The following is a 15,202-nucleotide window of genomic DNA, read 5'->3' as shown; positions in this document are numbered from 1 at the left end:
GACTGACTGCCTGACGTATCGGCTGACTTACTGACTGACTCACTGACCTACTGACTGAATGACTGACTGACTGACTGACGGAATGACTAACTGACTGAATGGCTGAGGGACTGAATGAATGACTGACTGAATGACTGACTAACTGACTCACTAACTGACCGACTGACTCACTGACTGACCGACGGACTCACTGACTGACCGACGGACTCACTGACTGACCGACGGACTCACTGACTGACCGACGGACTCACTGACTGACCGACGGACTCACTGACTGACCGACGGACTCACTGACTGACCGACGGACTCACTGACTGACCGACGGACTCACTGACTGACCGACGGACTCAATTACTGACTGAGTAATTGACTGATTGACTAACTAATGGATGACTGACTGACTGAGAGAGGCTGACTTACACATTTAATCACTTTCACCAGCGTGTGGTGAGGGTCGCACAACAGAGCGAGGCTCCAAATTAAGTGCGCCCTATATCCCACCCATCCCACCCCAGGGGAGGACATCCATCACACAGTAATCTCGTGTGTGGGAAATTAACGTCTCCTACCCCAACCCTGCAGGAGACGGGACCTCCATTTATTCGTCCCTATCCGAGAAGACTAGAATATCTAACCATTTCTTGATGTTATAGAAAGGTAGCAAATTCTTCTCAATTATTTTAAGACCCTGAGTGTTGGTCCGGCCGGGGCTCGAACCCTCGACCTCCCGCACAACAGTCCAGCGCTCTATCCATTGAGCTAACCGGGAGGCAATAGATTCCGTTGAAATAAAGAGTATTTTGAGCTTTTCCTGTTTTTAATTATGTGCTCGTGGCTTCATAATTAGTATACCTATATTTTTGTATTCACTTTTGTAATTGACATCTGTATCTTTGTAATTGTTATTTTTTTTTGTCATTAGAATAATATTATATTAATATGCAATTGACACGTTTCTCATACTACCTGCCTCGATTAGCTTCGCTACACTGCAAGTAGTCTTAATTTATAAGTTGAATTGTGATTATAAATGAAGATGTTGTTGTTTTTGTTTATAAATGATAGAATGTGTGCCCGAATGAATTTATGAATTTTTGAACGACTTTTTGACTGTCTGTCTGACTGACACAATAATTCTGGACCGATTAAACAATGAATGAATGATTGATTGAATCGACGAATGGAATGTATGACTATTTACCTGACTCTCTAACTGATTGAATGACTGATCTATCGACCGACCGATGGATTGACTAATTTATTGACTTCCATTACTAATTCGAGGTTTTTCCAAATCATATCCAACAGGAGGTAGACGATGAATGGCATCAAACAATTCTGGAGATCAACACAGTTGACAAGGAGGTGTTACCGATCATTGACATGGCCCCATTTGACATAAACAATTCAGAAAAGAAAAAAGAATTTTTACTGGAGCTTGGCCCTGTTTGTTTTTATCACTAATTCTGCTATTATAGAGCTAGAAAATACACTCTTCGTTTTGAGAGAGCTTGTTCTAGACGCACAGAGATCTGAAACGTGGAAGACTTCCCATAGGAGGTCAACGGCTTTTACTTTCAATGAACTGAAAAATTGAACGAATGATTAGAAATTAGTTTCCAATATACGGCTTACATCTACAAGCGTCCAAATGTGTTTTTATTTATTCAAGAATATGGACCTTAAGAAACCACGAGGGCGACGCCAAGGAAGACTTCGATTAAAAAATGAATTTCTACTCTTAGTCAGAATTTCTAAAATGGCTGCAGGAGCTTACTGTCTCATACAGCGCCACAGCTCAACTTCAGCATGACGTATAAAGTAGCCTTTGAGTTCCAAATGGAAATTAAAATAATTTGCCGTCGCGGTTTCGGTTCGCAGACGACGCAAATTTTGGCGATTTCACGTTGTTGTTTTACATAGGACGGCTAAGAAATGTACAAAGTTTCAACACGTGTTGAGCTATTGTTCTGCCAATTAGATCTCTTGTTTTTCCACGTCCTCGTTGCCGTCGCCGTCGTGGTTTCTTAAGGTCTCTAATTACAATATTGAACGGTGATTTGTCACCCTGAATCCAACACACCCTTTAATTTCCGCGCAGTCTTATAAACCTTCCAAAGCACTGAAGTGCTCGAGAGTTAATTACCAAATCTATAAATGTTACACACAATGATTTTTCGTATTTTAAATGCGCTGATGTCAGCTTTATTTATTTATTTGTTTGAATAATAATCTCGATGTTTTCGGAAAACAAGGAAAGTCTATTTTGTTATCGTTCCTCATCATGCAATGTACATGATTTTGACTTTCAACATCTCACTTTTTGACTAGGGTTTTACGGTCCGACATGTCATGAGAATGAAATAAACCAGCGTTGTGAATGAAAGGACACGTTTTGCATCGTGCACGAGCGCATTTGAAAGTGCCTGGTTGGTCATTAGTCTGAAAAGAACTTCTGACCAAAAAATTGCCTATGTTTTTGTCGCGTTTGAATGAAATGAGCGGAGGCTGCGAAAAGATAGTGCTTGTCTCTGGATCGTTTTGAAGTAATTTAAAGTTTTTAAGAATGAAGGATTTAACTGAGTGGTTGTAAGGGTGAAACGTGAGAGTGAATGGAATGCGGTCGGAATCTTCCTTATGTGACGTTTGTAGTGCTGAATGTCGATCAATAAGTTGGGTGCGGTGGTAACCCGCTTGAACGACAGAAACAGGGTAACCACGTTTATCGAAAAACTGGCACATTGACTCTGATTTGTGGTGGAAATCAGAGTCATCACTACATAAACGACGAAGTCTTAGAAACTGAGAAAAAGGAATGGAATTGATTAAAGGTCATGAAAACTCCAATTTTTTATTAAGAGAGCTAGCTTGAGAGGTGTTTAATGCAATTAAAAAATTAACAGTAGTTTTACAAGCATCGCAACCACCAATGCTGAGTTAACCAAGAAATTGGTGAGGCGTCTTTATTTCTACCCTCTGCTATGGCTGTTAGAAAAAGCGTTGTTAACAAGATCATTGCGTACCACGCAGGTAAGAGGAATCGGTTTAAACGAAAAAGCACTGAAAAGTCACACTCGGAAGAGGGCTCTTCAGATAAATCGGACGAGGAGGCTATCCAAGAGTAGGCTGGGGGGGGCTATCCAAGAGTAGGCCGGGGGGGGGCTATCCAAGAGTAGGCCGAGGGGCGGGCTATACAAGAGTAGGCCGAGGGGGCTATCCAAGAGTAGGCCGAAGGGCGGGCTATCCGAGAGTAGGCCGAGGGGGCTATCCAAGAGTAGGCCGAGGGGCGGGCTATCCAAGAGTAGGCCGAGGGGGCTATCCAAGAGTAGGCCGAGGGGCGGGCTATCCGAGAGTAGGCCGAGGGGGCTATCCAAGAGTAGGCCGAGGAAGCTATCCAAGAGTAGGCCGAGGAGGCTATCCAAGAGTCAGTAGAGGATGATGTTCTAAGGCATCCATATCCAAGAGCTACAAGCTGCCGAAGAAGCTTTGGGAGACGAAGGAGTCACACTAAATTAAACGCCTGTTGATATACGTACAACTGTTGATATACGTAAATATATCTTACTTTTGCTATGTTTGTTTGTAATGACAGTGCACCAGCTTATTTATCGTACGTTCCCACTGCGGTGATGCCCCTCAATGACTCGAGAGAATTTAAAAGCATGAAACTTTGAGGACATTTAAACTATAGAACTTAAAGATTTCAAACACAACTATTGATAACATCTCATTATGTTAAATCGTGTCTGAACAAGAAACAAAGTTAAAAAAATTGATCACATCGCTTCAAATATTTTCTTTTTTTTCGTGGTCTCTCTCTTAACGCCTGTCAATAAGGGCTGTCCTCCTCCCCCCCTCCCCCCTCTGTTGTATTGAAAACCATGTGATCCCAAAAGATCCCCTCCCCTTTGCAGGCGAGAAAGAATGACTGGTTCCTTCTAAAATTTGTTTCCAACACGTCATCTGAAAAATGTATCCCCTTGACGCGACCTTGAATGTAACCCATGCAATTATGTACGTTTCGAGGTAAAGTGAAACAATGGTGCTTTCTTTCCTTCATGAACTGACCCTTATGACAAGTTCGCAGTCCTTGACGTTTATCAGTTAATCATTAAACAATTGCACACTGGTAAAAATCAATTTTGTTTTCTTCTTCGTTTATTACTGGGCTTTAGAAAAGCAGTGTAACGGAATTTGAGTAGTCAAAGTTCGTAACCATCAACAAAACCAACGGTTGTTGATTACATGGATTATTACATAGGCGTTGGATGATTAACCATGGCTAGACATGACACTGAGGAATACTGCATTTCATTCACGTGAGTAATAGCAACTCAAGAATTTCGAAAAACCACATTTTGCTTTTGTCTTCCTTCTAGTAAACATTTTACACTTCCCCAACAATGATCGCTTAACCAGAAAATAAATGGTAATGGAGACAGAAAATTTTCTTTTAGGAAAAAGTATGTTGTGTTACGCTCTCGTCCGGCCATAGGATGGATATAACACTAGAAGACAGCTACTCAAGTTTCACAAGGAGCTATTCAGGCTCAGTTCTCGCGCGCGCACACGAACGACTTCTTAGCCTAGGACTGTCTTGCCACTTTGCCACTTCTTGATGGTCAGAGACTAGTGTCATTCGCAGTCAACGGAGTGAGGACAGAACATGCTTCCTCTGACGTTCCTTCGCGTTCTTCTGTCCGGCTTGTTTGTGATATCAGTGATTACAGCACGTACGTATCTTTTCGTTGTTCTGGTAACGTAACCAGCAATCTCATGGCATCGCTGAAGTCGCTATATACGGATCCTCTCTATTATTCCTTATACTTTTCCCGATCGAAGAGTTTTATGAAGTTTATGTCCTACATCTAGATTTTCCTCTTCATTATGGCAAAGAAAAATGCCCAAATTTAGCTTCAGGCTTTTTATTCTTTCGCTAATCGCACATTTGGGCTCGTCAAACATAATGACCTTTTGTTTAATCTGTATTTAACGATAGTTCGTTGAGTGGAGTGCCAGCCGCCCCTCTTTCTACGTATTTTAATTCTCATTCATGCTGTTTCTAACTTTTAAATTCAATTCTGTTTTTTTTTTTTGGCCCTGTTTGTTTATTATCACTAACAGCAGTTGTTCAACAAAGAAGTATTTGATTGATATCGGCGTGAAATAAGTGTTTTTATTACCTAGACAGTCCGCTTTGTATTAAAACCCTGAAGCTACGATGATGATACAGGAAGTGTATTTCATTCATTGCTCCAAGTACACAATTAGTTAGAGAGGTCTAATTTACACGAGGTGCCAGAATATATTTGCGAGGCTCTTGGACAGAAAGTCAATCTAAAAACTGAGATTATATGGAATGCTTGCCTGTGAATATTGAATTACCTCAGATTAGAGCTTCTGGACATATGTGTTTCGCACCTCCAGTTTATTCATGTTGTAGGTTTAAGCTTTCGGTAGTATAGAAAAGAGATAGGAGAATTAGAAGTGGTCAAATAAAAGGAAATCCACTGCGCTTCTAATACAAAGAACCTACTACTAAAGAACGTCACGCAATATTCTTGTAGATCGTGACGTGTGAACAAAACAACAGTTGTCATAATTATTATAGAATCCTAGTGAGCAAATTTTGGTACCTTTTCGATGGCGACTCTCTGAGATGTTTTTTTGTCTTAAAAAAGAGCTAAAATGCGCGAAGGAAATTTCGCCAAAATAATGTTAATTGGGAAAACAATTATTTGCAAAATATTGAAAAATTTTCCTATTTTCATTTTTCTTATTTTCACACCAATGATATCTAATTGGATAAATAGCATGAATTTGTCAAAAGGATCTTTATTAACCATTTGATCCCTTAGTTTGATTAGCAACATTTTTGTCCCAACAAAATCGACCCTGGATCAAACGTTTAGGAAATGATCACCAGCCGAAAAAGCTCTCAATGTTTTAACACATTTTCCTGTTAGCACCTCGGTGAATGTATGGAGAACAGTATGGATATTATACATACTATTGTTGGTGTGTAAATGTTTAATTTTAATGCATTTGTTTTTTTTTTATTCAAACAGAGCAATTGGATGACCCCTGTATTCTTGACCTTGCTTACATCATGGACGCATCTGGTAGCATCACGCCCTATTGGAATGATGTTCTGAGGTTTGCCCAGGGAGTCGCGAGTAGGGTGAACATATCCTCCGATGGAACCCATCTTGCAGTGATCAAGTTTGGCGAGGAATCCGCAGTAGAATTTGGATTCAAAGATGGTACAAATGAAAAATCGGTTATTGATAAATTGGGTAAGCTAGATCCCCCTGAGGCAGGTGCTAGAACCTATCTGCACAAAGCGCTTAGAGATGCAAACAGCAAACTTTTCGACGAAGGGACAAATGAGTTCCAATTCCGAGAAGATCCCAGTGTACGAAAGGTAAGACGGAGACTATCCTGACACAAAGCTTATTCAGTCAGAACCTGTCCTACGCTTTTGAAACACCGTGACTTAATGACTAATGTGGTTCCTTTTAACTCGTGCGACAACTTGGCTAGTCATTACAACGTTTGGGATTGCTCAGACGTTTGACCGCTGTGTTAAAGTGCACCTACACCCAAAAATTTTTTTTCGCTTAACGAAGTAAGCTTATTTTTTTGAGTGTTTCTGCGCAAAAATTTTTTTTTGCTCAAATCTTCAATTTTCTATGCCCAGTCAAAATACGGAAAATCGGCCGCCATCTTGCCCCACGACCGAGTTTAAAGAGGAATGGCTCTAGTGGGTAATGTGACGTCAAATCGAGAACACGAAAGTCTGCATTTCACACATTTTCACTTGTCTGGGAAGGTTGTAGTCGATAATTGTCCGAAAATATGCCGACTAAGTGTGTTGTAGAAGGATTTAGCAACGTGCGAAATTTGCAAGAGGGTATCGCGCTTCATACATTCTTCATACAACACACTTAGTCGGCATATTTCAGACAATATCGACGACAATCTTCCCAAACAAGTGAAAATGTGTGAGATGCAGACTTTCGTGTTCTCAATTTGACGTCACATTACCCGCTAGAGCCATTCTTCTTTAAACTCGGTCGTGGGGGAAGATGGCGGCAGATTTTCCGTATTTTGACTGGGCATAGAAAATTAAAAATTTGAGCAAATTAAAAAAGTTTTGCACAGAAATACTCCAAAAAATAAGCTTATTTCGTTAAGCGAAAAAAAAATTTGGGGTTTAGGTGCACTTTAAGACCCCGTCTTATCAAAAGCGCACCGTTTTCTTTGCATCCACATTGGCATTTACGAAGCGTTTTTGACTGTACACGCTAAAACATTCGAAAACGCATACATGACGTGATGTGGCGAACTCGTCAACCTGTGCATACTTGGACGAAAGGAGCCCGCAGTGTTTTTTGCTATTTCACGCGGCCGCTAAACTATGGACGACCGCAATCTTTTGTATCAAGAAAAGCGGATCAACTTTGATTATAATAGGCTTTGCTAAATGATTTGTTGCGAATTATTTCAGAGAACCGATATTCTTCATCGAAGGGTTATCAACGAAAGTTAAATAACGCAATATAAAGCTCTAAACAAGCAATTAAACAGGCAAACAACATCAAAAACATATCCATATGCTCGTCCTCCATACGGTTTTGAAGTTAATATGGGAGGCCTGGAAACAGGTTTCCCGGTTAGAAGTCCATGAATGACCCCATAAAATGTCCTGAGCTCAGTATATACCTTTCAATGTATTCCAATGTATTCCTACGTATTCCCATGTATTCCTACGTATTCCCATGTATTCCTATGTATTCCTAAGTATTCCTACGTATTCCCATTTATTCCAATGTATTCCAATGTATTCCCATGTATTCCTATGTATTCCCATGTATTCCCATGTATTCCTACATATTCCTACGTATTCCCATGTATTCCCATGTATTCCAATGTATTCCCGTGTATTCCTACGTATTCCCATGTATTCCCATGTATTACCGTGTATTCCTATGTATTCCCATGTATTCCCATGTATTCCTATGTATTCCCATGTATTCTCATGTATTCCCATGTATTCCTACATATTTCCATGTATTCTTAATGTATTCCCATATATTCCCATGTATTCCTATGTATTCCCATGTATTCCAATGTATTCCCATATATTCCCATTTATTCCTACGTATTCCCATGAATTCCCATGTATTCCCATGTATTCCTATGTATGCCCGTGTATTCCCATGTATTCCTACGTATTCCCATGTATTCCAATGTATTCCCATATATTCCCATGTATTCCCATGTATTCCCATGTGTTCCTACGTACTTCCATGTATTCTTAATGTATTCCCATGTATTCCTACCTATTCCCATGTATTCCAATGTATTCCCATGTATTCTCATGTATTCCTTTGTAATCCCATTTATTCATATGTAATCCCATGTATTCCAATATATTCCAATGTATTCCCAGGTATTCCAATGTATTCCCATGTATTCCCAGGTATTCCTACATATTCCCATGTATTCCAATTTATTCCCATGTATTCCCATGTATTCCTACATATTCCTACGTAATCCCATGTATTCCAATGTATTCCCATGTATTCCAATGTATTCCCATGTATTCCAATGTATTCTCATATATTCCTATGTATTCCCATGTATTCCCTTGTATTCCTACGTATTCCTACGTATTCCCATGTATTCCAATGTATTCCCATGTATTCCTATGTATTCCCATGTATTCCAATGTAGTTGTATGTATTCCCATGTATTCCCATGCATTTTTATTCATTGCTATGTATCCCCATGTATTCCCATGTATTCTAATGTATTCCCATGTATTCCCATATATTCCCATATATTCCTAAGTATTCCTTTGTATTCCCATGTATTGCCATATATTCCTAAGTATTCCTATGTATTCCAATGTATTCCCATGTATTCCCATATATTCCTAAGTATTCCTATGTATTCCAATGTATTCCCATGTATTCCCATATATTCCTAAGTATTCCTATGTATTCCTACGTATTCCCATGTGTTCCAATGTATTCCTATGTATTCCCATGTATTCCCATGTATTCTTATGTATTTCTATGTATTCCTTTGTATTCCTATTTCCATGTATTCCCGTGTATTCCATGTATTCATATGTATTTCTATGTATTCCTATGTATTCCTATGTTTTCCCGTGTATTCCAATGTATTCCTGTGTATTTCAATGTATTCCTGTGTATTCCTAATTTGATCAATTACATGTATCAACACTTCTTAATCAGTAGTCTACTACATGATTGAAAATACATGGAAATACATGGGAATACCATTGGAATAAATGGGCATACATTGGGATACATGGGAATACATCGGAATACACGGGAATACGTAGGAATACGTAGGAGTACATGGGAATACATTGGAATACATGGGAATACGTAGGAATACATGGGAATACATAGGAATACATGGGAATACGTAGGAATACATAGGAATACATGGGAATACATGGGAATACATTGGAATACATGGGAATACGTAGGAATACGTAGGAGTACATGGGAATACATTGGAATACATGGGAATACGTAGGAATACATGGGAATACATAGGAATACATGGGAATACGTAGGAATACATTGGAATACATGAGAATACATGGGAATACATACGAATACATGGGAATACGTGGGAATACATGGGAATACGTAAGAATACGTAGGAATACATAAGAATACATGGGAATACGTACGAATACATGGGAATACATGGGAATACATAGGAATACATGAGAATACATGGGAACACATTGGAATACATGGGAATACGCAGGTATATGTAGGAATACATGGGAATACATGGGAATTCATTGGAATACATGGGAATACGTAGGAATACTTAGGAATGCATAGGAATACATGGGAATACATTGGAATACATTGAAAGGTATATATCGAGCTCAGGACATTTTATGGGGTCATACATGGACTCCTGACCGGTTTCCCGACGCTATGACGTAGTCCACAGTCATCGTTTTGGAAAGGCTCCGTTTTCGACCGTCCACACTAAAACGATATGCCTGCGTTTTCAAATGTGTCCGTTTTCAAATCGATTCTTCTTCATTTGAAAACACATCCGTTTCAAGCGTTTGAGTGTGGACGGAAGGCCCAAACGCATCGAAAACGCATTGTTTTCGTTGGAAAACGTTTTCCAACGAAAACGGGTAACTTAAGAACCAGGAAGGAAGGAAATCAGTTTTTGTTTTCCCTTCCTTCCCTCCCTCCCCTTCCACGCGTGGACACATGATTTTCAACCACTTTTTTTTTTTTTTTTTTTTTTACATAAAGAGTGTAAGAGTAACAGGCAGTAAAACTATTCATACAGTAATGACTTTATTTTTGCATGCCTTTCTTCCCCTGTAGGTCGTTTTAATCATAACGGACGGTGCGCAAACTCCTCCAGAATCACCCGACGTACCAGCTGATGCACTTAAAGATAGGGGCTTTGAGATTTACGCTATTGGTGCCGGAGATGCCAGGAGTCATTACCGGGAATTGGAGAGGTTAAAAAACAAAGATCTGTTCTTTGTACAAAGGCCGAGTGAACTTCCCAACAAAGTTAACGATGTGGCACAAGCCCTCTGTCCGAGTAAGTTATAAGATAATTTCGCCACCGTAGAGAGATTTCAAAACTGACATTTCGAGCGTTAAGGTCTGGTAATACGGCAACATTTTTCTTCAACTTGTCTTGCAACATTGTTGCATTGCAAGTTGAAACCCTTTGTTTAAAATTTGTCGCAGAAAGTATAACTCGAGTCTACTTTGCGCAACACATTGCCTCAACTTCCAACACTATATTTTGTTGCGAGACAAGTTGGTCACGAACGTGGTAATACGCGCAACAAAGGGTTTCAACTTGCAATGCAACAATGTTGCAAGACAAGTTGAAGAAAAACGTTGCACGTATTACCGGACCTTTAACCCTTCGTCAGAGCGAAAGTTAATGATGCAGGGCTAACACTCGACTGACCCTTTGCAGTGACCAGTTTACATTATCAACTCCAGTCGTTGATAAAACCGAATTATCTTGTAAAACCCTCCACCGACGCACCACCACAATTTCTTCAGAAATTTACCACCGTTATTTAAGTTATGGCTTGCTACTTCGTTTACTGGTTTGTTTTAATCGTTGAGTTAGGCATATTCTAGCAAGGTTTGTACAACTGTGACCCTTTCTACTTTTCAAAAACCCCTATGTTAAACTATATTGGTTAATTTATGACCAGTAAAATCTCGTGACCCTCTCCCTTCCCAGAGTTAAGCGGACACTCTCACGGGTGAATGCCGTAAACTTAATTGTACGTCAAACAGAGATTTTGACTTTACAAAGCCTAGATTCTATATAATCCATTATTAAAAACTGGATCATTGGATAATGCAATTCAAGACTTTTTATTGGCTTAGCCATTATGGTATATGAGCCGATATACCATAATCTACAAATATGGTAAGCTTACGCGTCAGCTTAAAGTTAAAAGGGAGCTAAAAATTTAATAAAATTCAATGATTTAATTTAGCATTTTTAATAAAACAATTGTATTGCAGTTCTCTCTTATTGTTCCACTCGCGCTTGTTGGATATGAGATGATTATATCCAACTCGGCGCTACGTGCCTCGTTGGCTATCTATCATCTCATATCCAACGCGCGCTCGTGGAATAATGGTCAACTAGTTTTTCAATTCAAATGTTCATTAATTTGATAACGAGCTTGTATTGCAAGGAGAAATTGCTCACTGATCACTTTTTCAAAGAATCACTAAAGTTTTTTCTGAACTTTCCTTCCTGTATTTTAGGGTCGATTGAAACCACGGTAAGAAAAACCATTTATTTTTCCTTATTCAATTATTCTTTAAGTAAATGTCGATCTCTGCCTAATCAACTTTGTTCACAATTGGTACATTTCAACCGTTCTCTAGGTTATTGGTCCCCCGGGAGAAACAGGAGCTGTCGGCCTTAGGGTTAGTAGTGTTTGATGGATAATTAGTGAAAGATAAATTGTCCAGTACAGCTTTTAAATACCCCAGAATACTTACTCTTTTAGACGGTGCATACACGTTCAAGCCAAACCGGGTACCCCTTCCTCCCTTTTCCCCTTCCCCCACACACAGATACCTTTATTTCTTGCTTGCCATTCTGTTGCGGTGCAGTTGACTGTGAGGTTAGCTGGATGCCTGCCAACCAAATGCTCTTTTTCGCTTCACAATACGAGAGACTTTTGGTTTGCTTGGCCTGCTTGGTCAGATTATTAGTTACGTCTTCTATCTAGCAGTAAACGTGACAAGTAATAAAATAATTCCATAATTAGTAAAGAAGTAAGGATCGGAAAAGGAAAACAGCGAAGCAATAGTAGATAGTAGGCCAAATGGAAAATTGAATGCAAACCGACCACCAGACATTACTAGTAACCACTTTCCAGTGGAACCTCTCAATAATAATAACTTTTATTTTACACTCGGACGCCCTCCTTAGGGTAACCGCGGAATACCAGGCAGACGTGGAAGAACAGGGCCAGCCGGACTAAAGGTATTGCAGTTCTCTCTTACATCTATAGACTGTTTTCTATCTTTCCTAGACAGGATTTAGGCAAGAGGCGAAATAAAGACACAATGGATTGGTAGGAGATAGAGAGTTTCCGTTGGACGGTACCAGCTTGTTATGTTCGTGTTCAGTGTTCGCCTTAACACTGATTCATATGAGTATTCTCCACAGTGTTCGCTACACCTTATTTACGGTACTGAAAAGGAGAATTTGGCTAACAATCAAGGGATTCTTAAGTTGCTGATCAGTGGCTTTAATCTCAAGGCCTTAACGTTCGATTCAGTATTGATATTATAAAGAGCCATTAGGGTTGAACCTTGGACCCTTTAAAGTAACTGGCAGTTAATTTCTCTTCACAACGTCACCCTTAAATCACCCATTAAGGTTACAAGAATAAAGGAAATGACTACATCTGACTACACTACAGTCTCCTGATTGTTAAACAAATTCTCCTTATTAGTGCATTAGCAAATTTATAGAGAACACTGTGGAGAATATGCATACTGATGTTAGGATGTAAAAGGCAAGGCTGTAATGTAGCAGCGCCCGGTGGCCTCTGGCGCCTTACTTTTGCTCTTGGGCGACTCAGGATTTTTAGTTTTTTGCATAGAAAGCATATGCTGGGCACCCTGGATTCTACAGTTTCAGAGGACTGGGCTCCATTCAATTTTCCTTCGAGCGCAGCCTTGAAAAGGGTTAAAGGGTTAACAGACTGTAAAAGACAAGGCTGACCGAGGCAAAGCGCCTTCAGGGGTTAGTTCAACGCAAGCACGGTGATAATGATTTGAAGCAAGTTGAAACTTACGTCTTTGCTTTTTGTGTCATCCATTTGTGGTAGTATATTGTCTGCTTGTTGCTTTATCTACTCGAACCTGCATTAAGTGCTGGGCCAACTATTGTCTCCATGTTGCTTTATTTAGTCGAACCCGCATTAAGAGCTCAGCCACGGGAGTGACGGGGTGACCTCTTAATACAGGTTCCACAGAAGAGAGGTAATCATGATAAACGATAAAGGTAGCCATTTAATGCCCCAACTGAGCTCTTCACCTACAAAAACTCACTCAAAAATACTACCAATATTAATTTTGGGAAAGAAACATGGATGAACTTGTACTTCATTGCTTCGGCTGAAGTGACTGTTAAATACAGATGGAGGAAGGTGTTACGTTGTGGGCATCATGGAAAGCCTTAAAACTCGACGTGATGTTAGACCTTGCTCTGCCAAAAGTTTTACTAACTGGTTTGTTGAATATCCTTAGGGTTTCCCCGGGAGCAAAGGTGCTATGGGCGACTTAGGAGATCCGGGTAATCCAGGGCCTCCCGGCCCCCCAGGATCAACCGCCGGGTTACCGGTAAGTGAGTAAATCAAGTATACAATGTAGCTGGTAATAGCCGATATGTTGCTTCAGAAAAGCTGCTATCCGGTGAACACATACACTGTACTATTCACGCAGGCACTATAAATGTCCTTCATAAAATCAGCTTCGAAAGCTTCAACTTCACCTTATGATAAGACAGCTCTTTCCATTATGTTCCTGTCGTACTTTATAACCTTCTATTCGTCATTCACATACTTATTTCACTTGTCAACCGATGTAGTTCAGTATCTTACAAAAATTGAGAAAAATGTTAAATCTGTAAGAAGATGTTTCATTCACCACGAAGAACGTTTGATACTATGCTGCAATATGTTTTAAAGTTTGTTTGCGCTAGAGCGAGTTTAGCCGCGTTACAACGAGGGGCTTGAAACCTGAAGCTCGTCTATTAGTTATTGCGGCTTCGTCACCCCTATTTCAATGAAACGTCTGTACAATCGCCACCTAGGCAGGGTTAACATTATCTAAAAACAGTACTTTTCATGTATGCAGTTTTTTTCTTCTTCTCTCATTTAGAGTGTACCTGGAGAAAAAGGTCCGTTAGTTCTCGTCAATGTGGTACCTGACATTCCCGGCGGACGGGTAAGTTTTCACAAAGTGCTCCGTTGTCAAGGCTGTACTTTGTACATTTTAAACCACCTTATGTATTCGCTCTTGTACATTTACCTCGTTATATCCATAAATCCGAATGTCCATTTACACTCAATCAATTCTCTTCATTCAGATCGGGCAACCAGGAGGCTCTGGAGATGCTGGAGCAAAGGGATATGAAGTAAGGCAATGCCAAGCATACGTTGAAAAATACAATACAACTTACTTGATGATTTATAATTTGATACGCGCGAATGTTTTAGTGTCTAAGTAGTTCTTTTTCCGAGTTCCACAAGGACGCAGAAAATATTCGAACAATGAGCAAATATCCGCTAGTATTTCATCTTAAACCAGCGTTGATTGGCATAAACTTGTCACTGAAATCATGGCGAAGCAATTGGCATTGAGGTCGCAAATACCTTATTGTATTTTGCCGAGCAATTTACAATATTGGTATAGTACAAGCAAAAAGAAATCATCGTCAAAAGCTTTCCCTGCTCACATTTTGCTATTGGTTTTTTCTTTTTTTTTTTTTTTTTTTTTTTTTTTTTTTTGCTGTCGCTTTTAGTTTTGTTATTGTTGTTTCGGTGTTAGTGATCGTCGTTTTGTTTGTTTGTTTTGGTGACATGTCCAATCTGAGTTCCTACCAACAA

The 15,202-nt window shown here is 39.7% G+C and overlaps 2 protein-coding genes across 2 annotated transcripts in view; both read left to right on the top strand.

Annotated features, from left to right (window-relative positions):
- LOC111320817 (uncharacterized) overlaps window positions 1-2,386 on the top strand; it is a 32,060-nt gene extending 29,674 nt beyond the window's left edge. The window contains exon 68 of the mRNA XM_088741519.1: window positions 1,309-2,386. Within this exon, the coding sequence (XP_088597645.1) occupies window positions 1,309-1,464 (156 nt within the window). The 3' untranslated portion in view covers window positions 1,465-2,386. The remainder of the gene's footprint in view (window positions 1-1,308) is intronic.
- A 2,139-nt stretch (window positions 2,387-4,525) lies between these two features.
- LOC111320818 (uncharacterized) overlaps window positions 4,526-15,202 on the top strand; it is a 43,009-nt gene continuing 32,332 nt past the window's right edge. Inside the window, exons 1-9 of the mRNA XM_088740566.1 lie at window positions 4,526-4,733; window positions 6,069-6,424; window positions 10,407-10,632; window positions 11,838-11,854; window positions 11,961-12,002; window positions 12,514-12,567; window positions 13,842-13,934; window positions 14,475-14,540; window positions 14,683-14,730. Coding sequence (XP_088596692.1) covers window positions 4,667-4,733; window positions 6,069-6,424; window positions 10,407-10,632; window positions 11,838-11,854; window positions 11,961-12,002; window positions 12,514-12,567; window positions 13,842-13,934; window positions 14,475-14,540; window positions 14,683-14,730 — 969 coding nt within the window. The 5' untranslated portion in view covers window positions 4,526-4,666. The remainder of the gene's footprint in view (window positions 4,734-6,068; window positions 6,425-10,406; window positions 10,633-11,837; window positions 11,855-11,960; window positions 12,003-12,513; window positions 12,568-13,841; window positions 13,935-14,474; window positions 14,541-14,682; window positions 14,731-15,202) is intronic.

Source organism: Stylophora pistillata, chromosome 12 (genome assembly GCF_964205215.1).
Source record: "Stylophora pistillata chromosome 12, jaStyPist1.2, whole genome shotgun sequence".
Taxonomy (NCBI): Eukaryota; Metazoa; Cnidaria; class Anthozoa; order Scleractinia; family Pocilloporidae; genus Stylophora; species Stylophora pistillata.
Note: the sequence above shows the minus strand (reverse complement) of the source record. Positions and strands in the feature narration are given on the sequence as shown.